The following is a 13,156-nucleotide window of genomic DNA, read 5'->3' as shown; positions in this document are numbered from 1 at the left end:
CTTCCTTCCTTCCTTCCTTCCTTCCTTCCTTCCTTCCTTCCTTCCTTTTTTCTTTCTTTTCTGTTTCTTTCTCCCTTCTACCTCCATCCCTCTCCCATCCTCCCTCACCCGCAGATTTTCATCACTGGCACTGAGCACATTGCCTCTGATTTCTTATATCGAAAGCCGCCGATAGGTGCCGAGCTCGGGGTCCCACTCATTTCCACGTTGAGATGTTGACCCCACGTTTTGCCCTCGCTGAAGCGCTGCGTTTCTCTCCCAGCTCGGTCGGGCAGCAGTTCCCGGCCCTCCCGGAGTTGCTGCAGTTCCCGGGCCGCCGCGGTGCCCCACTCCGCTCTGGACACGGCTGGTGGCACATCCAGGGCTCGGCCTGGCCGCGGGGATGGGACGCTTCCACCGCCGGTACAGGCGGAGCTGCCCTCGCCCCGCAGGTTGCAGCAATCACGCATCTCACGTGGATTAATTATGTGCCTTGACAGCTTTGGAAGGCGTTGGCAAAGTTTGACATCAATATAGCAACGGAGAAATGACTTAAAAATTAAAATAAAAGTAGCTTTTTATTCTTTACTTTTTTTATTAATTCTTTTTTTAATTTTTATTTTTATTGTTTTTTTATTTTTTAACTCCGTGGAGGCATTTGACTTGTCAATTTATTCGGGACCGTTCGGGTTCCCTGTGCAAACAGGGAGATTTTCTTTTATTTTTGTTCCAGCATCGTCACCCGCGCTGCCCGCATTGTTTGTTTTCAATTTCCCCACTCCGCAGCCTGAGTAATTCTGATGGTTAGCGCCACGAGGGCTAATTGCATTTTCTCACTTGGCGGACGGAGTGCTGCCTTCACGTTCACGGGTTTTACGCAGCTCCCCTACTTTGTCTGAGCGGGCCCCGTGTCCCGCCGGGCACCTCGCTAAGGAGAGCAGTGCCAACCTGCTGCAAGACGAGCGGCGCGCCGGGCTCGGCTCGGCGCTCACGTTTCATTTGTGGGATGGTAACGCTACCTAAGAGCGCCATAAATTGTTACGGCTGAAGCCACTGTTTTTCACTCTCGATTAACTTCAGCAATTTGGAGGAAAAAAAACCCAAACAAACACAACCAACAACCCGCTTCCCCTCCCCCCAAAAAACAAACAAACAAACAAAAAAAACCACCACCAACAACAAAAAAACCCGACGCGTTTAATTCCAGAGACCCCGAACAAGCAGCGATCGCAGGGCTGTAGGAGCCCCGGGCCGCGCGGCGCTCGGAGGAGCGATGTCCCCACGGCCGGGCCGGGACTCTCGCTGAGCTCCCGCTGCCTTTTCCCCAGCGGAGGGCTGCGGACCCCCCGCGTTGCGCGGCGTAAAAGGGGGTGCGGGGCTGCGGGGAGCGCGGCCGCTTCCGCGCCGGAGGGAACGCAGCGTGGCCCGGGCGGCTCTGCCGGCGCCGAGGGCGGCCACTAGGAAACGCGTCCCGCCTCTGACCGAGCCGCTCTTCTCCTGCCCCTTCCCCTCCCCGTGTGTTGCAGGACACGGAGGTGTGAACCAGCTGGGGGGCGTTTTTGTGAATGGCCGCCCCCTGCCCGACGTCGTCCGGCAGCGGATCGTGGAGCTGGCGCACCAGGGGGTGAGGCCGTGCGACATCTCCAGGCAGCTCCGCGTCAGCCACGGCTGCGTCAGCAAAATACTCGGCAGGTACGCAGCGGGAGGGCGTTCCGGGCCCAAGTGGGTTCGGGACTCGCGATGGCCGCTCCGGGTTTTGCCAGGCCCACGTGGAAAAGAGGAGCGCTTTGTATGCTTTGCCCCTCGCACAGCCTCTAACGGGCAACGCTAATGCAAAGCGCGCTGTGCCACATGGGCCAGCTCTGCCGTGCACAGCATGCATCCCACACCTGTCTGCTCTGAGCACGTGGGAACCCAGCGGTTGTTCCAGCACGAGGGAGCAGAGGTGGAACAGAAGTCACCACGCTGTGTGCTGGAGAAGACTTCCTCTGGGCGGTTCCACCGCTCTGCGTGGCCGGGATGTGACACCTGCCTGCTCACACACAGCTCTCTCAGAAATCCACCCCACTGCTCAGTTTGTGCCCACTCCTACTCCTGTGCTGGAACATGAGAGCACGGAGTACCAGGAACTCTATGAACAGCCTTAGATGGTGGGATTTTGGAAATAACTTTCCGTTCAGATCGAGGTTGCTCAGATCAGTGTGGTGACAGTGCATTACTCCCCAAGTCTGTGGTATTTCCTGGTTTTGGTTTAAAAGATGAAACCGATTCTGTTTAAGAATGCTGCAAGCACCATACAAACATGAACATCATGTGCATAAACATACGCATTATGTGCAAAATTTGGAGCTACCCATGGATTATATATTTACATGTATTTTTTTCTCATGATGCATTTTGTTTGATAATTTCAAACAGTTGCTTTCTGAGATATTTACTAAACTTTAACAGTTAGCTTTGTTGCTTAACATTTTACTGTTTGTACGTGTGCCCTCCGTTTCCCACTTTTTGACCAATTTCCCTCACTGACCATTAAATAGATGCAGAGGCTGTCAAAGCACTTTTTGGTAGCATGGGATCCGGCTCAGATTAGCAGCGTTTGTGATCTCTCAGTCACTTAAGTGCTCAGAAGCAAACGTGATTGGTGTAGTCATGGGCCCCTGGTTTCATAGATGGCAGCATTCTTGTCCCCACAACGTGCTGTTATCTGCAGCCAGCTTATAGCTGCCGGGTGCTATCTGCATGCCCTGCATGGAGTGCTGCTGGAGGAGCAAGCTGCCGCACCATGCTTCCACTCTCAGTCCTGCGCCTCAGCTGCACAGAGGCACTGTGGTGCTGGCTGCATGCCTCCCTCTGGGCTGATGCTGGAGTGGCTGTAGAAACACCAACAGCTTTACCCTTAGAGATGGAGCTTCCCTTGGGCTTCCCATGAGCCTGCCATGGGCTCTGCCTCTCTGGAGCACTGTGCCTGTGCCCTGGAGGCCTCTGTTCCAGGTGTGGTGGGGAGGCTTTGCTTGGTGCTGTGAGTGTCCAAACAGCCCCATCAGGACTGGTGTACTGAAGAATGGACAATGTGTTGATGGGCACAGAGTGTGGTGGTTTTAGTGCTGCAGGTTGGAACAAATTTATCACTGGGCACATCTGCAGCATAGAGCAGATAGTGGAGCTCCAAAGCTTTGCCATTAAAGTTGTCAAAACTAAATCGTAATTTCATACCTCATTATTTTCATAACTAATAATTACAGTGGGCAAAATGTCACTGTAATTGGAACTCTGTGCGTGTGTGTGAAAACTGAGGATCCCTGTGAAGCACATTGCCCCTCGGCACGTCGTGATGGGACTCAGCCTGGAGCCCCTGGGCCTTTTGTGAATAGGATGTGGCTGCTGCAGCAAGCCTGGCCCCAGAGTGGAGCTGGGATGGGTGCTCCATGCAGCCCTCCTTTGCCTTCTGCTGCTTCTCGATGGATTGTCTGTGTGGGCAGAAGGCAACGACAGAAGTATCACCGTGCACTGGGCACCCATGGTGACTGCAGGCTGAGTGTGAGAGCAGGCTCTGGGTGTGAGAGCAACCTGCTCTGAGCATGTGTGCATTGCTGTGAAGCTCGAGGCAGCTGGGGCAGGTTGGCAGGTAGTGGTTTGGATGCTTGGCACTGTGTTGTCCCTGTCTGGATCACTGCATATTCCTGTCCTACATCATGGCCACCTGGGCTGTCCCCAGCAGCAGGGCTGAACCGTGGGACATCGTGCATGGGAGCAGTAGGGCAGTGTGGCAGGAAAACACCAAAGCATGTTGTCCCATCTGCGGTGATGGCTGGTACTGAGGAAATGGACTGAGGAAACAGCATTCTGTTGCACCATCGTGCGCTGCACAGCTTTTCTCCATGTCCTTTCTTAGCAGAAAGATGCCACCAGAACAGGGGATGAAACCAGGGATGCAAGGGTTAGGGAGGTTTGTTGTCCAAGTGTACCATCTTACGGTCCTCTGGAAACTAAATGGGAGAGCAGCTTAACTGTACCCCTGTTGCACTAAAGCATGTTGCTGGGCTGGGTTTAGGAATGTCTCAAGGGTTGATCTGTCTTTGACACTTAAAGCTGCCCATTACTAATATTGCCTGAATGGCTGCTGAGACAGTCTGCATCTGCACCCAGAATGTTTGCAAACATGCACAAACGTTGCAGTGCCAGCCCTGTGCAGGACCTGCGCACAGAGCTCTCCCTGAAAGACAGAGCCAGCAGCCTGGCAGAAATCTGATGAGCACTGTTGTATGTTACAGTCAGACAGACTTTGGCTGTGCAGCCTGTCTGTGTTCTGCTGTGCTGGAAATAGTTCAGAATTTATTATTATTATCATCATTATTTTGGATATAATGGTTATGTCAAGTAACTGCAGAGAAAATAGGCTGATTAAAACAAAAACAAAAACAAACGTGCTGTTCTTATCTGAGAGTCTTTTCAGAGCTCCTTATGAGAAATAAGGGCACAGAGCGATCAGTGGGTGAGTTGAGACTGTAAGGGAGCACAGCTCAGTGGTTGCTGGCTGGAAGGGGCAGCTCAGACAATGGCTGCAGAGACTGCAGATTTGTGTTTCATCAACAAAATTCACAGGACAGCAAAAAGTGCACAACCCTGAGAACACTGTGTGTGTTGTGCTCCCTGGGTGCTCAGCATGATTTCACTCATCGTCTCCCTCCTGCTCCTGAGTGGATCAGACACAACATTTTTAACAGCATTTTCAAAGCTTTCCTTATTAAAAGAGAGAAATGTGTGGGGCTGAGGAGCTCAACTACCATGATTTGTTGCAGTCCTGCTAAAAGCAGTTGTGCCTGTGATTTGCATGCAAAAAAACATCCATCTGGCATATTTTGGTCAGTGTCAGGACTCCATCCTACCTGCTTTGCTTGTATGACATCAGCAGAACTGTTTGCACAAGTAGAAATCACATCTGTGAGGAAGGATTGCAGAGCTGGTCAGAAAAACAAACCCCCAAACCAGCTGAGCCCATTGGGAATGCCAAGAACTCCCCTTTCCTTAACATTTCTCATCTGAACTACTGGAAGAATCATACTAAAAATATATCTGTTATGAAAAACATTAACTATTAAAGCAATAGCATGCATATTAAAGCCACAAAATGTGGAAAAGGCATGCCAGCATATTAGCTGCTAATGTGCAAATAAAAGATGATCTCATGCCCTCGCTTCACGATGAAATGCTAACAAGTTGTAGATGTTGGTGACAGAGCATTTCCTTAGATACAAGAATTTACTGCAAAAAATGGTCTTCGGTGAGATTTGTTTCTGTTATTGCCAGAACCTCTGATTAATTACACACATTTTCAGTTAATTTTGGATACCAGCACGCCCTTTAATCTTGCATTGTTTCTTTTGTCTTTCTGTTATGAGAAAATATCTGTTCCCTCCTACGGCCCAGTTCCAATTACTATAAGTTAATCTATTAGGTGATAAAGCACTACATAGGCAGAAAATGTGTACGTGAAAGTGAAGATGTATCTTAGGATTTGCTGGGGTTTGGTTACCTTGAAATTATGTTCTCTACAAATCTCGAAGCGTGCCTTCTGTCTGCCTGCGATAACTGAAGATTTGCTTTGGATGTTGTCCCAGGTATTATGAAACCGGGAGCATTAAGCCTGGAGTGATTGGAGGATCAAAACCAAAGGTCGCCACACCCAAAGTTGTCGAAAAAATTGCAGAGTACAAACGCCAAAATCCCACCATGTTTGCCTGGGAGATCAGGGATAGACTCCTCGCGGAGCGAGTGTGTGATAACGACACCGTGCCCAGCGTCAGTTCAATTAACAGGTGAGGATTTGTGCCGTCTCGGGAAGGGGCTTTCCTAGGAAATGCGGTCAGCGGATCCTCATCTGCTAGCGGAAGCCAGGATGTGTTGTGCTGTCTATCTAAAATGCAGTCTGTGTGCGTTTAAATGCCACATTTAGGGTTGTGGAGCAGCCATGGGGCCACTCTGCTGGTGAAAGCATCACAACCATCAGCGTTCCCCAGCAGCAGCCAGGTTGTGCCATTGGCCTTTGCTTCCTTTCTGCCCTTTCCATTCTCCTGTTCGTGACTTGCAGTTCTTGCTGGTAAAGATTTGTGTTTGGTGGATCCCACTCAGTGGGAAATGCCTCTGCTCAGAGAACCCAGCTGCGTTGGGTGCTGGTGGTCACCCGGAGGAAGACTGGCCCTGTGTTGCTGGAGAAGTGGACCCAAAGCACGGCTCTCAAGGTCTTCCTGTCACCTACCGAGTATTGCTGAACCTGGCTCAGAATCATGCTGGCTGCTGCCTGGTACTGTCAGCACGAATATAACAGGGAAATGTGGTTTAGTAGCATCCGCGTGCTGAATGGAATTGCTTGAGTCGCCTTGAATTCCTGTGTGTCAGTGCAGGAAAATCTCATTTGAAGCCTTGTTCCCATGTGTGTGAGATCTGTCCTGGCATGGTGAGGCAGCACCGGCCTCACTTGCAGTTCTGAAGCTATGCTGATCTGCTTCCATCCCAGTCAAGGATTGTCTAAGGCTGTCACTGAAAAAGCACAGAGAAATACTCTGTTTTGTCTCCAGTCTTCCTGGTCTGACAATAAGGGATTAACACTTGGAAGGAGAGCACTTCATCACCCTCCTGCACACCAGTAAACAGAACCCTTTTATTTTCTCTTGGGAGTATGCTTCCTACCAGGTTTTGGCTTCACTGCTCTTCTGAGATATTTCTCACTTGCACGATTTTGTGCAAATCCTATGAGTCCTTACAGATATCTGTAAAGTCCCACCTGAGTCCATGGACATGAAGTAGACTGATGCAGTGCTCTTTCATTGACTATCCTGACCTGATTTGCATTCATGGAGCTCCAGCTTGAGCAGCAGGAGTGGCTTCCCCAGCAGCAGTGCAGAGTATTGTCTCTGTCTTACTGAACTGAGCTATCCATCAATATGGTTAAGGGCAAAAATGGGTCAGTTGGCTCAGCCTTTGCTACTGACTGGAAGTTCTTGTCTAACTTAGGCTCCAAAACATCATTCAGTAATGTTACAGATACAGAATCACAGAATCATAGAATTGCAGGGGCTGGAAGGACCCCCAGAGATCACTGAGTCCAACCCTCTGCAAAACAGGCTCCTAAAGCAGGCTGCAGGTGGGCGTCCAGGCGGGTTTGAAATATCTCCAGACAAGGAGAAGCCACAGCCTCCCTGGGCAGCCTGTTCCAGAGCTCTGCCATCCTTGCCGTGAAGAACTTCCTTCTCATATGCGTGCAGAACTTCCCGTGCTCCACTTTACGGCCATTTCCCCTTCTCCTGTCCCCACTGACCGCTGACAAGAGGCTGGCCGTGTCCTTCGGACTCCCGCACCTCAGATATTCATAAACATTAATCAGATCCCTTCTCAGTCTTCTTTCCTCGAGGCTGAACAGAACCAGGTCACCCAAACTTTCCTCACAGGGGAGATGCTCCAGGCCCTTTAGCATCCTCATGGCCTTCTGTTGGACTGTCTCCAGGAGATCCCTGTCTGTTTTGTACCAGGGAGTACAGAACTGGACAAAATACTCCAGGTGAGGCCTGACCAGAGCAGAGCAAAGGGGGAGGATCACCTCCCTTGCCCCGCTGGCCATGCTCCTTTTAATGCACCCCAGGAACCCATTGCCTTCTTGGCCACCAGAGCACACTGCTGGCTCACTGCCAGCCTGTCATCCACCAGGACCCCCAGGGACATGGCATTTTCAGTCCAAAAAACAATTTGAGGCATGGTATGGACACCACGAAAAGTGAAGGAAAATCCCATTGTGGCCGTTTGCAGATAACAAAGGGTAAACTTGGTGATCTTTGTGGGTCCCTTAAAACACAGCATATTTGGCAGTTCTGTAGTTCTGTGGATCTTTGCTTTCATAAAAGTCAGCTCAAGTCCTGTTGTGTCAGAAGCATGGCTGCTGCTATGAGTAGCACTTTGTCTATGTAGCGATTGCTCAAGCTTTGTCCAAAAGCCCACCAAAAAAAGCAGTAGTAGCTTGGGAATGCAGTGGGACTATATACGTTCCAGTTGTATTTTGATCCGTTTTCCATTGTCTGCCTTCTGCTGCATCCTCAAATGTTTCTACATTGGCAATGTCCACACACTCATTGGCACTGCATCAGAGATGATGTTTAATGACCTATTGCCAAGTTATTTGGGTGGAAATCTCATTCTTTCTCATCTGCTTGCAACTCTGCTTAAGAACCTTCCTTTTTTTTGAAGATGTGAAGCCCTGTGTGAAATGCACATGGTCTTTGAGAGTCAGTCTGTTTAGAATTGCTTTTGCCAGTCTCAGAGAATATCTTGAAAACCCAAACTGAACCGTTGTGACAAGGTCATGGAAATTATGTTCAAACACTCGGCTTGAATGGCAACTCCTTTTATTTCTGTGGCACATTTGGTGGGGTCTGTCCTTACACACATCAAGGCTTCATGGATAGCACTGTCGCACATTGAGGGCAGGAACTCCTACTCTGAAGGCACAATGCCTTCTTCAGCCCTATGGTGGAAAGCCAATGTTGCCTTCTGGCTGATGAAGTGAATCCTCACCAGGAGCCACTCAAGATGTTTGCCATCTTGGTGGAGGCCAGTTGACCCAGCCCTGAGACTCCTGAACAGCCTATGCAGTACAGGGCAGGACAGACCTGCAGTGGTGTTCCACCAGTTCTGCTTCTGCTGTGTGGAGGAAGGTGATGCCCAGGGCTATGCTGGTGTCTTCAGGAGAGGTGCTGTCGCTGCTGGGAGACTGAGGGGACAGAGTGGTGCACTGCAGAGCCATCGTGATGGATCACGGGTAGCACATCCCTGCTATGGAGGGTACATTTCAGCAGATGAATTTGAGTTGCTGCCATCTTATATGAGTGAATAATAACTACTGTTATTAATTAGTAACATTAATTAATATTAATAGTGGGCCAATCCTCTGCAGCAGGAGCAACTCCATACGACTAAGGCTTAATTAATCATTATGATTAGCTTTGCTCAAATAAGCTGCCCAGCTGCTTTGACATGCTCCAGTCCCTGGTCTCTCCAGAGATGAAGAGTTCTTTGTGTCAGAAGGCCTCAGACACCCTTCCTTTGCTGGAGCACGAAGGAAGGCTAGGGCAGGGTGCTCTAGTCTTGCTCATACAAGGACCGTGGACATCTTCAGTGTCCATGCCCCCTCTCTTAGTTGCCGGACTGCCTGTAGCTCCCACATGCAAGTGGCTGCTTTGTCCCACGAAGGGCAGGAAGAAGCAAGAGATCCATTGCTAAGTCAGGGGATGCCCAACTGCAGAGTGCTTTGCTCGGGTCCTGGCTGCCCGGTGGTAACTTGCTTTTGAGCGTCACCCTGACAGACCTCTCGCAGCTCCCCTCCCATTCTCCCCTCTTCCAAATTCAAGGCAGGCAGAAATGGTAAAGGAGTTTGCTAGGTAAACACAGAGAAATGCTTACCACAGCATTACTGCTGCGTAAACGGTGCACAGAACAGAGACGTGTGATGCGTCTGAGGAGTGTGCCTCTCTCAAGCACATTTTGATTCCACAGACGAGCTGTGTAATCCCTGGAGCGGCTTCAGACCACGTCTTTTCTTTTCTAGCAGCGTGTCGGCAGGTGAGCATTTGATAGAGCACTTCTTAGCAACTCCCCTTTGTCCTGCAGCACAACACATGCCTTTTGTTGTTTCTGCTTCTTTGAACGGTTCCTGATTTACATCATTATAGCTCAGAGCAGAGGCTGTCCCCAGCAATGGCAATGTGGTTATCCAGCTTTTAAGATTAGCATTTAATCCAGCACTTTTTTGTTTTTAGTATTAATTTGGTTAAGCATAATCTTTTCAGTGGTACCGGGTTCTTTAGACGTGTGGGCATAGTAGCCAGGGTGGCTTAGGAACAGACTTACAAAGGTGTTCAGGCAGCCCAGGCTGCAGTCTGGTGGGGTGTCCAGCTCCCTGGAGATGAGACATTAGGCCTCTGGGTGCCCAAGCAGCTAAAAACGTTTCTTTCTTAGGCATTAAGGACTGTGACCTCACAAGGACTGAAGCACCAAACTGCAGGATCTCAGGGAGCGTGCAGGAGTCAGTTATCCAAATGTTCCTAATGGCATGGGCTGGAAGCACAGATATGGCCCTGGGTCTGCACACAGCGCACAGGAGTAATTTTTTTGTGTTGCTGTGGATATCCCTGAGTGACAAAACAGTGTATGATGTCCCCTGTAATTGATGGTTAATACTAAGAAGTTACTTCTTTTCAACTACAAACAGGATCATACGGACCAAGGTGCAGCAGCCACCCAATCAGCAAGTCCCAGCCTCCAGTCACAGCATAGGTGAGAAAAACTTTTCTATATTAAAAAAAAAGAAAAAAAAAAAAAAGAAAAAGCATAATGGATTACAAATATTCTAAAGAACTTTTAATCATTCTTATGGACAGATAATTCTGCATAAAACACTTCAGCACACGTGCTAATGCACCTTCTTTGTCATTCTCCAAGGACTGAACATAGTAAAGGAATTTTATAAATACTGCTAAAAGGTTTTGAATTTTAGTGATTATTATGATAAATAGCTTTCACTGTGAGACAGAAAATTGAAATCTAAACCAACCCCCCACTAGTGGGGGTCTATAGAATGTCAGATAATTAAAGTAATAAATCAAGAAAGGGATACTTATTCATAACGTTTTCTGCATCATTAGTCAGTAAGTAGTTCTGAATGTGTTTTTTTTCATCTATCACCCATCCCTTCCATAATTCTTTGTGCACTTTGCGCTCTCGAGCCAATGGGTAGCAAAACTTCCCAAAACTTCAATTCAGGAGGAGAGCAGCAATGCTCAGCCAGGAGCCAGTGCCGGAGGGGCTGTATCCAGAGGAGCGTCCTGGCTTTCTGCAGGGAGATCTGCCACAGCCAGGCATGTGCTGTGCGTGCCTCAGCTGCTCCGTGTCTCCGTGCTGCAGAATGGGCATTCCCCCGCTGGCCTCTGTTAGCCAAGGCAGGCTCTGTGCTCACACAGACATCCTCCAACAGTGTGACAGCATGGGCTTGGAAGTGCCAACATGATCTCTGAGGAGGCTGAGCAGCATCATTCCACTTTGTTAGCCTAGAGGCTGCTTCTCATGGAGAAAAAGTCAGAGCAAAATGAATTTACTTCATATTTTATTTCGGGGAGCCTCAGAGCCTCTCAGCCACCTGTCACCCACGTCACCCCGTGTCCCACAGGGGTTTGATGCTGTGTGCTGGGCTGCAGGCTCAGTGCAGCATCGGTGTGCCCACAGTGCTGGGAAAGACCGCTCACACACTGTCCTCTCTCTGTGCCCCCAGAGCCATCTGCCCAGGGGCCTGAGTGGCTGCTGCCGCTCAAAGCCTTTGCTGGCCTCCCATTCTGGTGACACGTGGTTTTCCTTTCAGGCTGGTGCTGGTGCCATCCTGTGCTCTGACCTCTTGTCCTTGCCTTGCAGCCTCCACAGGCTCCGTGACCCAGGTGTCCTCTGTCAGCACTGACTCTGCTGGCTCGTCCTACTCCATCAGTGGGATCCTGGGCATCGCCTCTCCTGGCACCGAGAGCAACAAGCGCAAGCGTGATGAAGGTAATGGCAGCTGTTTTCTCCTGGGGCACTGAGCTGGTGAGGTGGGCCCCCTCAGGTGTGCTGGACATGTGGGGCTGGCAGGGCCGAGGCAGGGCTGCCAGTGATGGACTATGCCTGGTTTGGGGGCAGCAGCCCAGCCTGGGGTCCTTGTGCAGCCTCCTGCAGAACAGCACTGCTATAGAAAGGGGGGCAGAGGATGTGTCACTGCTTTTGATCGCCTCCTCCCAGCTGACGTGGCATCTCCCTGCCAGCAGTGAAAGGGAGGGGAATTCTCCTCGTATGGGTTCTGAAGACACCTGAAATTGAAATAAATAAATAAATAAATAAATAAATAAAGTGAATAAAATAAAAGCCAGGGAAGTGTCCCTAAACACAAAGAGACAGAAAATCGTCAGTAGAGTGACGTGTGTGAAGGCATGGGAGATGTTGGTTGCTGGCTGGGGACAGTGCTGCTCGCAGGGAGGCCATGCATGCTGTTCTGCCGTGCCACCATCCTGCTCTACAGAAGATTGAGCTCCTGCTTCTTGCCTTTGGGCACCTGTGTAACCTGCTCCAACTCTTTTGGAGAGCCTCCTGCTGGCCTTGTGCATGCAGAGGTCCCATCTGTGCCTCTGAGGAGAGGCAGAGGCCCCTACAGAGCGCAGAAGTGGCCCCAGGGGTTGTGAAGGAGGAGAGAAGAGGTTGTTTGCCAAGGATTGCCAAGCACAGGAGAAAGCAATGGCATTCACTGAGCCTGGGAGTCACTGGTTGGCCTTGTAGGAACATGATGGATGTGAGACCAACCTCCCAACACCCAGGCGTGCTGGTGAATGCCCTGGCACTGCTTTGCATTTAGCACAGCTCATGAGCCATGTGAGGTGGGGACCGCATGCGTGTCTTGTTCCTGCCTCTCCACCTCCCAGCCCCTGGGGCTTCCTGTGTGGGTGCAGGGAGAGGTGAGTGGGGTGGGAAGGAGCAGTGGCAGCATGAACCTGACTTGGGGAGAAAGTGGGCAGACGATTGGTGAGGAGCCTGAGCTGTGGCAACAGGAAGGAGGCTGTTTGCAGAGGAAATGCACTGCTGGATCAGAGTCATGCTTGGTTTGCTGAAACTGGGAGAGCTTTGTGGGGATGATTTCAGCCACGTGTGTGTGAGTCTACAGCTGTGAAAGTTCAGGTACTTGATAAATATATCTGTCTTAATTAGATCTACCATTGCACACGTGATTTTTCCCCCACATCAAGGCTATAAGTGCATACATAAATATCTACGTTAAAGCAGATAGGGTAGAAATTTTGTGTTGTATCAGGCATGGAAGGAGAAAAGCATTTTGTGTTCCGAGACTGTCACAGCACTGTCCTGAAGCGTCAGTTCTTAGATAGGTATTATTACAGAGACTCTTATTCACTCAAGAAGGAAGAAATTCTCTCTCTAATGAAGAAAAACTTGAAGTGCTTCCACGGAAAGACCAGGGGCATCTTTGAAAAATTCCCCAATCTTTGGCAATTCATTATTAGAGATCACATAATTTATAAAACAACTCCTGTTGTTTTGGCAGCAGGGGTCATGATCTGTGAGGTTGTGAATTGGACAGCACTGCTGTCTTCAGCAGACCACT

The 13,156-nt window shown here is 49.8% G+C and overlaps 1 protein-coding gene across 1 annotated transcript; it reads left to right on the top strand.

Moving 5' to 3' along the window:
- Positions 1–465: 465 nt before the first annotated feature.
- Positions 466–11,559, top strand: LOC122158451 (paired box protein Pax-5; the record flags this gene model as incomplete). The annotated part of the gene is made up of 5 exons (XM_042815128.1): positions 466–499; positions 1,506–1,671; positions 5,601–5,798; positions 10,238–10,302; positions 11,431–11,559. Coding segments are annotated over exons 1-5 (592 nt in total), but the record flags the coding sequence as incomplete, so codon positions are not given.
- Between the last annotated feature and the right edge of the window lie 1,597 nt (positions 11,560–13,156).

This window comes from Centrocercus urophasianus, unplaced genomic scaffold (genome assembly GCF_019232065.1).
Source record: "Centrocercus urophasianus isolate 14NV4802_14NV808 unplaced genomic scaffold, USGS_Curo_1.0 seq_140, whole genome shotgun sequence".
NCBI lineage: Eukaryota > Metazoa > Chordata > Aves > Galliformes > Phasianidae > Centrocercus > Centrocercus urophasianus.
The sequence above is the reverse complement of the archived record's forward strand: the minus strand, read 5'-3'. Positions and strand labels throughout refer to the sequence as shown.